Source organism: Elephas maximus, chromosome 4, assembly GCF_024166365.1.
Source record: "Elephas maximus indicus isolate mEleMax1 chromosome 4, mEleMax1 primary haplotype, whole genome shotgun sequence".
NCBI classification, from domain to species: domain Eukaryota; kingdom Metazoa; phylum Chordata; class Mammalia; order Proboscidea; family Elephantidae; genus Elephas; species Elephas maximus.
In genome coordinates, this window is record NC_064822.1 from 133,034,232 (window position 1) to 133,052,483 (window position 18,252).

The 18,252-nt window shown below is 39.6% G+C and overlaps 1 protein-coding gene across 2 annotated transcripts in view; it reads left to right on the top strand.

Annotated features, from left to right (window-relative positions):
- LGR5 (leucine rich repeat containing G protein-coupled receptor 5) overlaps positions 1 to 18,252 on the top strand; it is a 156,153-nt gene that overhangs the window by 107,091 nt on the left and 30,810 nt on the right. For both annotated transcript variants that reach the window (XM_049883895.1, XM_049883896.1), the window contains 3 exons: positions 10,961 to 11,176; positions 12,959 to 13,030; positions 15,961 to 16,029. In XM_049883895.1, coding sequence (XP_049739852.1) covers positions 10,961 to 11,176; positions 12,959 to 13,030; positions 15,961 to 16,029 — 357 coding nt within the window. The remainder of the gene's footprint in view (positions 1 to 10,960; positions 11,177 to 12,958; positions 13,031 to 15,960; positions 16,030 to 18,252) is intronic.

The following is an 18,252-nucleotide window of genomic DNA, read 5'->3' on the forward strand; positions in this document are numbered from 1 at the left end:
ACAAAGTGGTCTCCAAACCAAAAATGGTTGAGAACTACTGATGTAGATAATTTGCACACTTTGCTCCACCCATTTAGACTTGGCTTCATTGAATAAAGTTTAAGAAAGTTGATATATTGAAATTAGTAACATTGCTATAAGGCAGAAACAAATTGTACTTATATTTCAAGGGATGTAATTTTCCACTTATTCTACATAAACAAAAGATATTTTGTTTTGTTCATAATGAAAACACATAGGTACATTTGTGTTCTTTTAACTCTCTCCTGATGCTTACAAATTGTTGGGCTAAAGAATAAGAAGACAGGTCCATATGCCAGAGCCCAGGAGCTGAGTCTGACCCTGCACAATATGTACATTTGGCTTCTGACATGGTAATGACTGCCCAGACACCAACTGGATGTTTTGTAATGTAATCAAATATAACTTAATTTCCTCTCTGCTTTTTTGGAAGGGAATAGGAAATGTAATCAGAATTCACAGTGAATTGTATTTCACCAAGAAACTTTTGGCATTATGGTCATTAGAGGACTAAGATCAGATTGCAGTGATTTGGTGGAAACTCAAAACTTAACCTCTTCCATACCCTCACACCTTTGTATAATGGTTAAGAAATTGATCTATGAAAAACTATTGCTTCACTTGTTGATAGTTACTAATTAAGTTCCAGCACCTCATTGTCAGTAGTGAAGTTCTAGATGATCAAAGTAAATGACATATTCGTGTTTGTCCAGTTAACAAGGGTATTATTTAATACATGCTGGGTTTTGTTCCAAGTCTGCACTTGTTGTTAGTTGCCCTCAAGTTGATTCCAACTCATGGCACAGTTAATTGTGGGATATGCACAATCACAAAGATGGTTAGTAAATAGGAAATGAAAGGAGAATTAGACACATCTTTATTATTGTCTCTATTCTCCAATTTAGGAGCCCCCTGGGTGATGCAAACCATTAAGCCCTCTACTAATCAAAGGGTTGACTGTGCAAACCCACCCAGAGGAGGTTCGGAAGACAGGCCTAGCAATCTGCTTCCAAGAGGTCACAGCCTTTAAAACCCTATTGGGTGCAGTTCTACTCTGCAACACATAGGGTCATGGTGAGTCAAGATACACTCAGTGGCAACTGGGTTGTGTGTGTGTATGTGTGTGTGTGTGTGTTTTAATTCACCAATTAGCTAAAGGTCATCTTCAGAGTACAAAACTATATTTTAAAGTCCAAGAAGAATGTATAATTCCTGCCTGGAGCCTGATCTGCCCATGCATCTTACTGTGACATTGGCTTCAGGGCTGCAGACCCCAACCCTGAGCCCTTAGCAATGCTAATAACTTCACCCAGACTCTCTATAGTAGGGTTTTGTTGGTAAGAAGTACAGCCAGAATGCTCCTTAGAAGCCAGGGTGGCAAGACTTCATCTCATGTACTTTGGGCATGTTACCAGGAAGGACCAGTCTCTAGAAAAAGGGTATCATGCTTGGTAAAGTAGAGGATCAGCAAAAAATAGGAAGACCCTCGAGGTAATGAACTGACACAGTGGCTGCAATGATGAGCTCAAACATAGCAAAAATTGTAAGGATGGCACAGGACTGGGTAGTGCTTCATTCTATTGTACATAGGGTAGCTATGAGTCAGAACCAATTCGATGGCACCTAACAACAACGACAACAGTCAAAAAAGAGAGTGAGCAAGGGAATAGTACTGATACAGTACTACATTTGGGGACAGGGAGGGTGTGAGATCATGAGTTTGTTCTTAGCATTTGTGTTTGTGGAACATTTGGAACAACTATGTAGAAATGTCACATAGGTTGAAATCCAGATCTGGATCTCAAAGGAAATTAAAATCTAAATTAGGTTCCCCTACCATGTGTTTCTCATCACGCAACTTTTCATTATACTGATCCATTTGATTGTCTGACTATCCTTTTGAAAATGTGCCCCCTAAGGGTTAAGACTATGCCTATCTGGTTTACTGCTGTATCTCCAGCACTAGGTACAGTACTTAGTACGTAGAAAGCACTCAAGAAATCCTTGTTGAACTGAACAGAAGCCTCAAACTCTAAATGATGATCTAGACAACTGCTCAGGACCAGCTGCTTTCCCGTAGTTTAACTGTAACTTACATTGACTCATCTCTTTGGCCCCAAATTCATGGCTCTGTACCCTGGATTTTGCCCAGATCTGCCTTTCCTGGACTGAGTGTTAGATCCCAGTGGTTCCTGCATGGTTTTTTAATTTGAACTATCTACCAGAATTTTTTTTTTTTTTTTTTTTTACCAGAATTAACCTTCCCATTGTCTTAGCTGAGGATGTCCCATTTTAGGAGTAGGGCTCAGGGAAGAACTGTGGTACTGAGTCTTACAGGGATGATGAGATTGGATAGTCAGGGGCTAGCGGATTCTAATGAACACAAGGCCAAGAAGTACTGTGGGAAAGAGCCAGAAAAGGGACTTAACTGGGACAGAGAAATAAAAGTTTGGCCAGATAAGGTAGATGGAGAGCCTTGAATATCAGAATGGCAAGTCTGGGCTTGAAAGGAATGGTAATGTGGAAGAACTGTAGACAGTAACAGCAGAATGACATAAAGCACAGTTTTAGGGAGATTAATCTGGCAGCAGCCAACAGGATTAATTGAAGAGATAAGAGATAAAAGGCAAAAGGACCAGCTAAGAAGCCGTTGCAGTAATGCAGGTGTGAAGAGATAAGACCTTTAACCAGACAATGGAAATGGAGAGTCACTGAGTTGTAGATAAAATGGAGAGAAGTTGGTGAATGATTGGCTGGAAGGCAAGAGAAGATTCAGAAATGACCAGATTTCAAACCTCAGTGGTACCTGGGAGACTAATGGTGCCTCTACTGGAAAAAAAAAAAAAAAAGTGTTTTCTATAGAAAAAAATGAAACTAAAGAAGTTAACCCTCATGTTTCTGTGTAGATTATGTCCCTCTTACAAAATTCACAGTAGTTGACCTCTAAGGAACTGAGCCACTTAGTATAAATAAGTTGACTTTAAAATCTCTTGCTTATTGAAGTCTTGCACTCCACAACAGAGTCCAGAGTGACACCTCTAAGGGTTTGGTTCCTTTAAACACTTTATGGGCGACAGCTAGTCAAGCCAACTTCCTAGTCTCTAAGTTACTGCACTTCAGTGACCTCGTAGACTTTGTATCTTCCCAAACTGAAGAAGTGGAAATTTTTATTTATTTATTTATTTATTACTTTTTCAGAGAAAAAGCAATGATTTTTTTTTCTTCTGGTGATCACATTAAGTTTACAAATACATAAGATGGAGAATCAAAAGACAAAAGCAAAAATTTCCCATACAAGTATTCACTGTGTTTACATGACTTTATATACTTAAGGTCTTCCTAGGATACAGTAAATTTCATTAAAATATGGAATCCCACATTGTGGTCACTCTATAAATATTTTTTAAATGGTGAAAATCGACTGATATTATGGTGAAGAATTCATATAGATCAATATGAATTCAATCTATAAGAATTTCATATCAAAGTCTATCCTGATAGTATTATTATAATAATCTTGTAACAAATTCAATTCTAATCCACAGATTCTAGTGTAATAAAATTTCAAAATAGTAAAATTTTACCTAACAAAGAATTTAGGTACCTTGTTGAAATGATTTATTATATACAAGCTTGGAGCTATAAGATTTTTATTTCATAGCAAGAACAAAATAATTATTATGCTTTAGTTTCTTAAAATTTTATAAGCAAACTAAGCCTCTGTAGTCTTCCCACTATTCATGAATTGTTAAAAATGGTCTCACAAGATGGACTAATGTATGTATAAGAGAGTTAACCATTTCCTTAAAATTTACGAAGGAAGAATACTCATCCAAATATAAAAATCACAATGTCGGTCATAAAACACCATGCTTCACAATTCTGTTTATTGAAAGAATCTCCATAAACTCTATTATACCTGCAGCTGCAACATTCTTCACACTTTGGGCTTTTTTTTCCTTTCAGCCATTCATGTTAATAATTGACATTATTACGGTCATCTCAGATATAGAATTAGCCAAGATCAATGGCTTATCTTTTGACTGACACCTTCTTCCTTGTAGTTAATGGCTCATCAAAGACATTCTCAAACAAAGATTTAAGTTTGTGTGATACATTGGCAAGGTATCATATACAAGATATATAAAGGGCTATTTTCTAGAACAACAATAGCAAGAGCGATCTCGTAGATTCTCTTATCCCTACAATAATGCCATTAGAAATGGAAAATTCCTTTGGGAAATGTGGGGCAAAATGCTCCTTTACCAAAAAAAAGAATTGCACAATTAACCCTTTATTCATGAAAATATTTGGGAAAATCTTTAAAGAGTAAAAAGGGACGGTTTTTGGGTTTTTTTTTTTTTTTTGCTTATACCTGAACATAAAAGTTTAATTTTTTATCCCTTACCTTCTAGCTCTTCAGCATGTGGAAAGCACTGTTATTACAGAACTGCATTCACAGTGAACATGCAGTTCTGTTTTATTTTTATTGTACATAATATTGGGTGACATTCATCCCTGTTCTTGCATGGTCTCCATCCGCCCAGTAGCCCAGGCCAGAACACTGAGTCACCATAGCTTCTTTGCCTCCCTTTCTGGCCACATTTGGAGAGTTACCACGTTCTTTTAGATTCGCTTATTTAATATCTCTCATATTGGGCCCCTTCTCTCCATTTTCATACTCTTTCCCAACCCTGATCCCTGCAACTACCTCAGTCACTCACCTTCCCATAGTGCATCCTCCTCACTGCTATCAGAGGGATCTTTCTAAGGCATATGTATTATTTGAATGTCCTGTCAGGAGGCAGTACACCACCCCCAGAGAAACATTTTTATCATACCTCAAAGATTGCTTGGGTGAGGGAAGGACATTTTTCATAGTAGGCAGCCCAGAAACATTCTGGGAGAAACATTATCTAGTCTCCAAAAGCTTGGATATTCAAGGTTACTGAAGCCAGTCAGATGAACTGGATGGTCCTGACTAGATCCCGATGGTGAGGAAAGGCAACCTAAAGCTCATGAGAGACAAACAGCTTGAGTGACAGAATCCCTTTAGCAATTGTGAGTCCTTTAACCTCAAGTCCTCCCTTCAGAGAAGAAATTTCAACATTTTCCCAGAGTCATGACAAAAGCATTTCTCATCAGTTGTAGGCATCTAAATAACACTGCAGAGAATCATGCTTATGAAAATTCTCTTCTCGCAACAGATGATGTCATATCTTTTCTTATCTGCGTTAGCGTTTTGGACGTTGAGATTGGCCTCACACAGAAGATATGCGCATCTTCCTGTCTCTGGGATGAAAGCCCTGCTCTAACACTAGTCAAAACCTGCAGTCTAGCTACCACACACACATATTAAGATGCACAATGAGTAGAAAATCAGCAGTTCTGCCAGCCTGTATGCCAAGACAATGGCAATCTTCCGTAGAGAGATTTGAAATAACAAAGGGTTAAGAAACTTCACAAAGAATAAAACAAACTTTTAAAAGAAAAAAAAAGATGGTATCACTTCCTAAATGTGAAGAATTTCCTCAAACAATAAAGCCTGTTATTTGTAGAGTGCTTTTTTTTTTTTTTACTATTTACCAAACACTTTTATATACATTTTCTCATTTAATTCCCATAGTAACTCTGTGACATGTTGTGATTCTGCTTCAAAGATGTGAAAAACTGACCCTCAGTGAAATTTATTGATATGCCGTCAAATCTCAGAATTAACGAGTGGCAGGGTCTTGACACAAAACCCATGTCTTGTAGTCCAGTCCAATCCCTGTCTGAAGAGATTGGACTGGACTATAAGACAGAAAATGATACTGGTGAGGAGTGAGCTCCTTGGCTCAAGTAGACACATGAGACTATGTGGGCAGCTCCTGTCTGAAGGTGAGATAAGAAGGCAGAGGAGGACAGGAGCTAGTTGAATGGACACAGAGAATACAGGGTGGAGAGGAGGAGTGTGCTGTCACATTAGGGAGAGAGCAGCTAGGGGTACATAGCAAGGTGATTTGATTTGTAAATTTTCGCTTAAAGCACATTAAATAAAATTAAAAAAAAAAAACCTGTCTTCTAATTCAGTTTACTTTCTACTTACCATCTGCCCATTATGCAGGTGGTTGTTGATCATATATGATTAATTTTTAAATAAAATAAAGTTTTGTATATTTAGATAAAATACAGCTTTATTTTATTTATCATTTTGCTAAAAATTATAAGTAAAGATTACCCAAACGAAGCATAAAGTGGGTGCCATTTCTTATATAGTGATGACTTTTCAGATCCCATTTCTAGATCATAATTAAGAAATTTTACTTGTCTGAAAGAAGGCAGGGCCACCCCCATTGTTAACGTTTTATTTTTCTGTGCCTGACTGCATGCAGGTTTTGTGCTGCCTCAGTCACATTTTTGATGGATGTTTAAAGGCCAAGATCAGTGCTAGGAACTTTCTCTGAGAATGTGCCATCTACCACACATCACAGCCTTTCTCTGCCTTCAAAATCAAGAGGTTCTATTCAGTCAGGTATCAAGAACAAAGCTATTTACCCTTTGGGAGTAACAACCACAGTGAATGCTGAATAGTAACAGTGACTCCTATGAAGTCTAATGCAGGTACCACTTGATTATTTCTGTTGTGAGGGATGAAAGAGTAGCCTGCATTTCTCAAAACTGAAATTCGCTAACAATCTGGCATTCATTTTAACCAATTATTGACTAAGGCAAAATTGAGATTACCTCTTTTTTTCCCCACCCACCCCCAAGGTTTCAATGGCCAAAAGACAAAAACAAAAGTCATTAATCAGCTTCAAATAATAATCATTTAAAATCAAAGTTTATGGTTTACAAAGCCCAATTGTATTATTTCCCTTAGTCTTAAAGCAACCCTATAAGATACAAAGGTGTTATCCCCATCCTACAGATGGGAAAGCTGAGGTCCGGGACTTCCATCCCAAATCTCCTCACTAATTCACAGATACAGAGCTGCGTACACATACACACACACACACACACATACACCTTCCATGACTTGCATGAAATTGTTGTTAGGTGCCGTCAAGTCGATTCCAGTTCATAGTGACCTCATGTACAGCAGAACAAAACACTGCCTGATCCTGCGACATCCTCACAATGGCTGCTATGTTTGAGCCCATTGTTGCAGCCAAAGTCCATCTCATTGAGAGTCTTTCTCTTTTTTGCTGACCCTCTACTTTACCAAGCATGATGTCCTTCTCCAAGGACTGGTCGCTCCTGACAATATGTCCGAAGTATATGAGACAAAGTCTCGCCATCCTTGCTAAGGAGCATTTTTCCAAGACAGATTTGTTTGTTCTTTAAGCAGTCCATGGTATATTCAATATTCTTCCCAACACTGTAATTCAAAGGCATTGATCTTCTTCAGCCTTCCTTATTCACTGTCCCGCTTTCGCATACATGCAAGACTATAGAAAACGCCATGGCTTGGGTCAGGCGCACTTCAGTCCTCAAGGTGTCATGTTTGCTTTTCAACACTTTAAAGAGATCCCTTGCAGCAGATTTACCCAATGCAATGCATCATTTGATTTTCTCGACTGCCGCTTCCACAGGTGTTGATTGTGGAGCCAAGTAAAATGAAATCCTTAACAACTTCAGTCTTTTCTCCATTTATCATGATGTTGCTTATTGATCCAGTTGTGAGGATTTTTGTTTTCTTTATATTGAGGTGTGACCCGTACTGAAGGCTGTGGTCTTTGATCTTCATCAGTAAGTGCTTCAAGTCCTCTTCACTTTCAGCAAGCAAGATTGTCTCATCTGCATATCCCACATTAATGAGTCTTCCTCCAATCCCGATGCTCCGTTCTTCTTCATATAGTCCAGCTTCTCAGATCATTTGTTCAGCATACAGACTGAATAAGTATGGTGAAAGGATACAACGCTCACACACACCCTTCCTGACTTTAAACCATGCAGTAACCCCTTGTTCTGGTCAAACAACTGCCTCTTGATCGATGTACAGGTTTCTCGTGAGCACAATTAAGTGTTCTGGAACTCCTATGCTTTGCAACGTTATCCATAATTTATTATGATCCACACAGTTGAATGAAATAGAAATGATAACAAACACTTAAAAAGCAGAGCTACATGATGTAGGTATTTTTGTTGCTCCTGAAAATATAGCATAGAACCACATTTTAAATGTGTTTTCTTGTACCGTATACTGATATTTTTCTTATACCTCACTGCTTAAATATTTCATTTTCCAAGCATATGAATAGAGTGTCCACCTGCCTGAAAAGACCACACTGACATAATATGAGCTCTTTGTTTACTCACTGAACAGGCACAAGTTGTGCCCTGCCAGCTGCTTTGTCTACAGTCTTAACCTTGTTCTTTAAGAACCATCTGCATGAACGACTGGGTAATTAATTCTGTACTCCAGTGTAGCCTTGGGATCTTCTGTTACGATTAAATCAGATAATGCCTATGAAGGTGAACAATCGAACGCTCTACAAGTTAGGTTTGGACCAGTCAGGCCAGGTGGATATGGGCTCTAAAACACTGTGTTTGGAAGGACTCTGACTTATTGAGAGTTCCTTATATGAAGACACCGCTAAGGCAGAGAGACCTTTTAATGCTGCTCTCAGGATAGATGAAGGAAGGACTGTGCTGTGGAGTATTAGGTCTGTGAGTATTAGTATTTTGAGTGTTAGGACTATGAAGAACTGACCTGCCTTCCTCATTTCGTATCCAATAGCAAATTGCTATAACATGTCAGTGGGTAGGCCAGAGTACATCTTTTTTTTTCATGATTTGTAAAAGAGGTCTGTCCAGAGAAACGGTCTTATTAATATTGGAAATGGATATCAGGGTTGCTTTCAAGATAAAGCAGAAACTTAAAATATCAAAGAAGACAAGCTGACAAATCGAGGCATTTTCTATAAACGTACCCCAAACATTTACACTGGATTTTTAGGTTAGTCATTGTCAGGCCTTTTAGCAGCCACTTACAGCTTCAATGCACGAGCGACTGGTAATAATCAGACAATATGTCAGCTAAAATGCGGAAGCTCGTATTATTGAAATAAAGTCTCCTTTCTTTAATCAGTGTAATAGTTAAGGGGAGTTTACATATGTGCTTTACTTCTAGTCAAACAAAAACAGTCACCTCCTCCTGCCCTGATGAAATTATACCTTACTTGAACATGGGCCGAGCACGTTGTTGCCAGAGAAAGAGGGCAGAGACAGTGTTGAGCTTTTTCTAAACATTTCCAGCTCCATTTGTTGACAGAACCTTGAGATATTTGGAAGTTGTGTTTCTGCTGCATGTAATGTTAGTTGTTCCACTGGAAGTTTAATTGTGAGTGGGCTATGACACTGAAGTCTCACAATTTGTTCCAAGGGACCTTATCTCAGTTATTATCAAAACTTGGCCCAGGGCCCTTAAGACGTCACTCCTTCCCATTCAGTCAGGAGAATTAGGAGCCAGAGAATGAGTGGAGTGACATATGTGACCAAAAGTGAGGAAGCTACCTTTCAGAGAGATTAGCTTACTACCACAGAGAATTTTCTCTATTTCTAAATTGTTTAAATTTTGGGTTTTTGGTTCTACTTTGTGATCCAGGCATGCTTCCTGCATTTGTTTAGTCTTAAATGCTTCTGAAAACATATTTCGAAATCCACTTGCGATTTTCTAATCCCTCCTAATATGCGGACTGCTTAAAATGCGGCTCGTCTCTTTTTTTTTAATCCTCACTTTGAAAATGCAAACCAATGTATGAGCCTAAGAACAGACTGGAAAAGTGAGCGAGGGCCATCAGAAGCATAGAAGAGTGATGGCGGTTCTATTGTCCACGCACCGTACAGAGAATGTCAGACTTGGTGAGGTTTGTCATTTCAATACCAGAAGGTAAGGCGTCCGAATTGCAGCGACTGTATATGTTGGATGGGGGCAAAATAAATGTACTGCACTCCCTCTGCTGGCCCTGAAGCTGCAACAGCTCATTAACCAAACCTATTTTTAAATGTGTTCCCCCATTTTAAAATAATGTTGTATGGAAAGAAAGGAAGCAAAAGCTGGGGAAGCTTTCATTTCATTATTCTTTTAAAATGTCAGAAAAACAAACGTCTACATCTGCCTGATGCAAATGGTTGGGGTGGGCGAGAAAGCCAGCAGTTTTTAGGCTTTTCAAATGATATTCAAATCATCACTGAACTGAGTAAAGAAAAAGGGAGGGGCTTCCTCTTCTCTACCCAAAAATAAAACCAAACCAAAAAAAAAAAAAAAAACAGTTGCAGTCAAGTTGACTCGACTCATGGAAACCCCATGTGTATCAGGCTAGACCAGTGCTCCACAGGGCTTTTAATAGCTGATTTTTCTGATCACCAGGCTTTTTTTTTCCCAAGGCACCTCTGGGTGGCTTCAAGCCCCAGCCTTTTGGTTAGCAACCAAGAGCATTAATCACACTGAAACTTTATACCTCAGGGAAGGCCACTTCCATGCATGAAAGCAAGTTACCCACGAGCCTGGAAGAGAATCATGTTGTTGTTGTTGTGTGCCCTCAAGTCAATTCCGACTCCTAGGGACCGTATAGGATAGAATAGAGCTCTCCCATAGAGTTTTCAAGGCTGTAATCTTTACAGAAGCAGATTGCCACATTCTTCTCCCATGGATCAGCTTGTGGATTCAAATCTTTCAGTTAGCAGTCAAGTGCTTAGCCACTGCACCACCTTGGGAGAGAATTAGCACCGTGGAATTGTAGAGGCAGGGAGACCCAAGAAGCAATGGTTCAACCATGAGTGAGAAGGAGAGCCTGCCAGAAGAGGAAAATGCTCCACATGCCTGGGGACTTTGAGGGCCCCAAGTCCTGTTTCACTCTTAGTTAATCTGCCATTGAGTGAGGGTCTTCCTGCAGGGCCGACCTTCTGTCTCGCCTTTGCTCTCTTTCCTATCCTTGCTCTCTTTCTCCCACAGGCGTCTGGATGCCAATCACATCAGCTACGTGCCCCCCAGCTGTTTCAGTGGCCTGCACTCCCTGAGGCACCTGTGGCTAGATGACAATTCTTTGACAGAAATCCCCATCCAGGCTTTCAGAAGTTTATCAGCTTTGCAGGCCATGACCTTGGCCCTGAACAAAATACACCACATACCAGATTATGCCTTTGGAAACCTCTCCAGCCTGGTAGTTCTGTAAGTTTTATTGATTTCTCTCTCTTTTTTAAGAGTTTCTAAATTCACTGTAACCTTAACCTTAAAATGCTAACCCTTCAAACCTTGAATGGGGGCATTTTAAGGGCGGAAAAATCCCCTGAACCCCTCCCCAAAAAGAAGGCCTCATAAATGATCTAATTGTGTAAGCGAATCAAATGACATTTATTGAGCACCTACTAAGTGCCAAGCACTGCTGGCCATACAAAGATAATAAAATATGACTTCTGCCTTAATGGAGCCCATTGTATATCATGGAAGTCATTACTATACTGTACAATTATTACAGTTACAGAAGTTAAGAAAAATTCATTATTTCTGATAATTCATAATTCAGGTAAAATTGAAATAGGCTCTTCTTATGAATAAGTACTTTTTGAACACCTGCCAAGGAAAGAAAAAATTAGCCCTTGACAGTGAGCTATGCATTTATACTGCTTTTTTCCTGGTATGTCTAAAAAAAAAAAAATTTTTTTTCTAGATTTCATTATTTTAGTAAATCAAAGTGATTCTCAAGTAAAGGTTTGAAAAAATAATCAGTCTTCCTGAAGATTTTAGCCACATGCCCCACGTCTATAATATGATAGCCTATCATTGCTGATATAGAAAATAGCAGCTACTTGAAGGCTGTAAGATCAGATTGCTTAGGAACTTTGAGGAAGGCTTTTTCTGCACTGAGCCTTTCTCCTTTTGCTCCATGCTCACCAGCTGACCTACTGCTGCGTTCAATCAGTGTACTCACATGCCAGTCTCCTGCACTGAGGCAAATACATACTCCTTTGAGGGCTGGACAGCAGCTTAACTACCTTTTTAGGTTAAATTTTTTTTTTTTTCAGTCCCATTGTACGATATTTTGCATGTAGAAAATCCCCAAAAAGGGCCACATAGATCTCACATGAAACCCGATACTGTCTGAAAGGTTAAAAAAGGATAAGAAACTTTTGATGATATTAAAACATTTCTATACTGAATTTCAGGTACAAAAATGATGCTGCGAGCCACCAGAAGCTGGATATGTGCTTTAATTTCTTCCTCCACTAAGGGAATGGATCCACAGAGATCCAGCTGTTTTTTCACCCTGTCCTCCTTGAGCCCATTATCCCTTGGGGAGTTGTTCCAGTCTTCAGTTATGCACGTAGCTATTCTCACTGGCCCTGACCTAACTGATTTACCAATTGAGCAAAGACGATAATCATACACATTTATACTGTGTCAAGATATATAATCTCCTTGGGCAGCTGAAAAATCTGTTCACCACTCCCCATGGCTGAAATTGTCATTTCCTGTTGACCTGTGGCTCTACCCTGGGAACACAGCCATATCATAAGCCTTCAGCTTTAGTAGAAATCTCACTTCGTAGACATAGGCCCTTCCCCGAGCCTCTGTTTGTCAAAGATGGTCAGTATCTCTGCTTAGCATCCTACATCCCAGCGTCATGCTGCACAACCCATGCTGAAACATATGCTGAAAAACCCTGCTGAAGAGCCTGAATTTACTTATATTAATCATGTTGCTTATATCATTATACACTCCCTGCTATCTCAAACCCAAAAAGCACAATTATGTCTACCAATTAAATTCTGTGGTATGGAATCACCTGTGGTGAACGTGAATGGGGCATATAGGCATTTTTTAAAATGTTGAACAAAGCATTTCTTGTATATAATTAGCGCATTCTTCAAAATAAGTTTCTTGGATTTAACCAATTGAAACATTGTGCCTTGTGTAGTGCCTTCCTGACTGGGTCCTTAATGTTCTCTGCAGGCATCTCCGTAACAATAGAATCCACTCCCTGGGAAAGAAATGCTTTGATGGGCTCCACAGCCTAGAGACTTTGTGAGTTGACCTTTTGTTTCCCTTTTTTCAGTGTTTTCATGAATATTCTGAAAGAATCAAAATAGTCTTAAAGCCAAACTTGCTGTTTGGTTTGGTTAATTGCCTGAGCTTTAAACAGATATTTACAGTGACTTCATCTCACACACACAGACACACACACACACACACACCCCGCAGAGCTAAACAATAGAGATGTTATTTTAAGCAACGAGGGTGATAAATTTAGTTAGAATCATTGTAAGTTAAATGAGATGTTCTCTCCTGAGCAGCCACTGTTTGCTTAGGAATGTGTATTTGCTGTCAAGGATCAGTTCTGTGTTGCCACTCAGGCTCACTAGTCATGAGTCGGGTTCTCCCTGCTGAATGAGAGGATGCAGACTAAGCAAACGCCTGAGCCTCTAATCCAGATAAACAGGCAGTTTCGTTAGGAAACAGTGAAGGTTTGTGTTAAAGCAATTCAAAAGTCTAAAAAGGAATAAGAGCTACCATTTACTGAGTATATCTATACTCATATGGAAACTCTGGTGGTGTAGTGGTTAAGAGCTACGGCTGCTAGCAAAAAGGTCGGCAGTTCAACTCCACCAGGCGCTCCTCGGAAACCCTGTGGGGCAGTTCTACTCTGTCCTATAGGGTCGCTATGAGTTGGAATCGACTCGACGACAGTGGGTTTTTTATAATCATATACTGCTTTGAGTGCTTGGCAGACGTTGTCTCAGTTAATCCTTACAACCACCGTATGACAGCTATTACTATTCTGTTTTATTCCAGCTTCTAGTAAGGTTACGTTATTTTACCAACATTACACATCTAGTCAGTTGCATAACTGGAATTTGCTTTCTTCTCTAGTCTGACTCTAACCTCTATACACTACTTCCAAAGAATAGCTCAAAAATTCAGTTCTGAGTTGGCACCTGTAATAAAAGTACAGTCTAGTCAGCTGACCATAGCCTTAAGCTTCTCCCAGAGGCAAAGTAAGAAGGGTTCTGGTGGGCCAGCCCAGGCCCCTAGCCTTTTCTCAGGCAAGAGATGCTCTTCATTGCCCTTTTGAGTGAGAAAGGGATAATGAGAGAGGGGTGACAGGAGGAGTGAGGGTCCTGAATGTGCTGAGAGAGGAGCGTACTGGTGGCTCCTGCTGGGCCCACCATTCCCCCATGTTTTCAATACTCAAGTCCAATAAACCACAGAGGGCCACCCAATCTAAATGCTGCCTCTCACCAGGCCTGCAGAAGGAGATAGCCAAGACCACCTCTTCTGTTGCCTTAGAGTCCAATATCATTTGTATACAGAGTTTGACTGCGTAAATAACCAGGTCCTTTTTTTTTTTTTTTAGAGGCTATTGGTGGTGGCCGTCTTGTGTCTGATGGGCACTAACAGCTCTCTGTTCAGGGTTACTCAAGTCACTCAGTGTTTCCTGAGTGCCAAAGACAAACTTGTCCAGTCATGACCTTGATGTCAACTTAATGGCATAGGCAAGCAGTTCTCATTAGCTGCTAGGAAAAATTAGAGCTTCTTCCTTATTTACACAGGGCTGGGCTGGGGATCTTAGCAGTGGAAATCACCTTCCAGTCCTTTTCAGTACAAAAGCAAAAAACAAGTTGGGTTTTGATGGATATTTCCATAAACAGTCTTTATTTCTTTTTTTTCTCTTTCTTTTTTACCCCCCACGTGTTTGGGTGAGGACCCAGGATTATGTATCAATACCATAGAGCAAAACATTTTAGGGCAAACTTGTGTGAGTTTCCTTGTCTCCCTTCCCCCACCTTGCCCAGGGCTAGAAAGGATCAGTAAATTGGTTATTCCCAACCTCTTCCTTCCCCCACCAGAAATCCAGGTAATTTATAAGGGCCCAATCCTCGTTTAATCAAAACAGAGCGTCTGGAGAGATTTACAAACAGGAAGAAAATTTATGTCCACAAAAGACACCAGTTTCCTGCCTGCAGTATAGCTTAGGGAAGGTTTGTGCCAGACAAGTAGGAATCTTGATTCATGTTTAACTCAGTCAAATTATCTCGCTCCTAAAATTAAATAGCAACTCTTCTCCACAGAGGAAGATCTGACCACATCTGATTGCCTGACCAAAAGGTTTTCCTGTGTCATCTGGGAGATCTGCCATTCCCAGAGACCAGGAGGCAATTACTCTTTCATACAAAGATGTAGATATGATTTGGAGTAAGTCCATAAAGCACTTGTGAGTAATGGAATTGAAAAGCCGTTCGTATCATAATGGAGAAATGAATGATTTGAGATTATTTGTCTGGTCATTCTACCTCTTTGCCTAAGGGACAATACAGAGTTTTGCCTCACAGGCCATGGAAAACATCATATTTCTAATCTGAATCATTATTTGTGACCCTGAGGAAATTCTAGACCTAATGTCCTTCCTGAGAGTATCCTGTATCACTCAAGCCTCTCTAGAAGCAAGCTCTCATCCTGGACCTCAGGGTGGGAGAGATACAGGCACCCTCTAGGAGTCAGGGACAAAGCACCCATCAGGTTAGACACTGAAAAGCAAGAAGAAAAAGTCAGAGGGTGAAGGAGGGATCAAGTAGCGGGATGTCATTCAAGAGCCTGGAGGAGAGAAGATACAAGCTTGCAATTTAGCAAGTCAGGTACAGATGAAAGGCTACATAGGCAAGGGATCAACACCTGGCCAGGTGTCCTGCCTACTTGAAAGTTAACACCACTGCACTCCCCTCCCTTCTTTATATGCCATTGAACTTTGACCCTGAAACTTCTCATGATCTGTCTAATGACCATTTTAATGCAGATACTTATGAGATGATGGTGGTCAGCAAGCCAGGAAAACCTCTCTCCGTAAAGAAAAGGAATGAGAATTTTCATCAGTGACGTTGGTCTACTGGAAGAGCGTATTAACTTTTCTTGTAAATACAGTTTATATGAATTTTTAACTGCTATTTACTTCTTTTCAGAGATTTAAATTACAATAACCTTGATGAATTCCCCACTGCAATCAAGACACTAGCCAACCTTAAAGAATTGTAAGTATTAAGAACAAATTTGATGAGGGAATATTATTCTTTGTGAATTTATTCTAAAATATGTGTGATTGATTATTGTACATAAAATTACTTGCTAGAAAATGTAATACATTCATATAAATAATGGCTAATTGCACTTGAAATATGTTTTAATTGACACCTATCACCAGCAAGCATTTGATAATCTTTTTTGATTTATAATGGGTTTTTTGTAATGTATGGGCATTTTATCTCTTTTCCTAAGCCATACTTGCCCAACATTTATGTATTTTTTAGGACTGTAGTAGAACTGTAATGGAATTAAATTATTTGCTGAAGATTTCTAAGCACAAACTTCCCTAGGTCATATAAATCTAGAGATGGATGAATAAAACTCTATGTGCCTAGTACAATGCTGGATGATTTCACATGTATTATTTCGTATTCTCTAAATGCTTCATGAGTCTTATATAACAATAAAAAAAAAAAAACCAGTTTTCCTAATAAAGCTAGCTTTCAGTCATTAGATTGCATGTATTGTCTTTCATAAGATAAAATTTAGGGTTTCTTTTTGTCCCTAAAAATATGAATAACCTATGTGAAGAATTTTCTAACACTTGGAAAGGAAAATAAACATAGAGGCTTATTCTCCTGGCAGAGAGATATAAGACACACAGCCAAAGGAGGCAGACAGCAGAGTTTGTTTATAAGAAAAAGCCTTCAGGGAGTTCTGCCTTCAGGAGGTTCTGCCGTGGCTTGGCTGGGAAAGCACCATCTTATGTGTTCAGACAGCCCAAAGCCTGTCACACACATCATGCGGCCGCAGCCCACAGAGGACTCAGATCACTGACTCTGCTCCTCTGCCTCTCAGACAGTGTTGGCACCGACAGATGAGAATCAGTTCGTCGTTACAGACCCACTGAGCCAGGGCTTCTTCCTTCCAAGCCCATTCCTCAGGGTCAGGAAATTTCATCCTCATAAGGAGATTACTTAAATCTCTGCTTCACCACAGTTTAAGTCAATTTTCTCTTCTTCCGCCTTCAGTCGAGGTCAGGAAGAGCTGATCATAATCCTGTCTCCAAAGATGGCTCCCGTTCTCTTAGGCTGTTATGCAGTGGTGCTTTATTGGCTACGTGAAAGTTTTTAATTCCCAAGGAGTCCAGATTTCTGGATTCCATGGAGGTGGGGTGACCTACCAAGGCCATTGCCCCAAGATGGTCTTTTGAACCTTGAGCCTTAAGAATACTGGTCTCATGAAAGTCACCATTAAGTCAAACAATAATCAAAAAAACCAAACCTGTTGCCATCGTGTCAATTCCAACTCACAGCAACTCTACAGGACAGAGTAGAACTGCCCTCACAGGATTTCCAAGGAGCAGTGCTGGTAGATTTGAACTGCTGTCCTTTTGGTTAGCAGACAAGCTCTTAACCACTACGCCAATAGTCTTGCTAATTAGTGAAGACTAATTGGCCTTGGGAGCCCTGGTGGCGGAGTGGTTAAGTGATATGGCTGCTATCCTAAAGGCTGGTGGTATGAATCCACCAGCTGCTCCTTGAAAAACCCTATGGGGCAGTTTTTCTCTGTTCTATAGGGCCGCTGTGGGTTGGAATTGACTCAGTGGGTACAAGGGTACAGGTAGATGATCCTGGACATTGTGCTTTTTTTGAAAAATTATCTATGTGCCGTCGGTTTCCAGAAACAAACCCCAGGGTCAGACTGAAAAATGTGTTTTAGGGTAAACTGTCAATTTGAAAGCACTGTTCCAGCCTGTTTCCATGGCAATATTGATAAGATGACGTATAAGAATCTTCGGACGTTCTCTCGTCTTTGGAACACTTTTACTCTCTAGTCAGAAGTGTTGCCCAATGTGCAAATCATGTATTAAATAAACTTCAAATCGATTTATATTACTGGCTTCATATAATTTTTGTTTTAACAGATTGGTTTTCTTTTTAGAACGTGAGGTTGTCAGTTTCCATAAAGTACCATCATTATTTTCAGATTATTCATTCTTCTTTCAGGATGACAGCTTGCAATTTCTTTTTCTCCTAGAGAGTAATTAGGGGCCCATAAGTTTCAAGATGGATAGAAGAATTCATTCTTGTCCTCTGGCTACTAAAAAAAAAAAAAAAAAAAAAGGTGCTGATTATTGCCACAGTGAAGAAAACTATTAAATAATTTTATTCCACATGTTATTTTCTATAAATTGTTTTTTTCTCTCTTTTTAGAGGATTTCTAGCAAC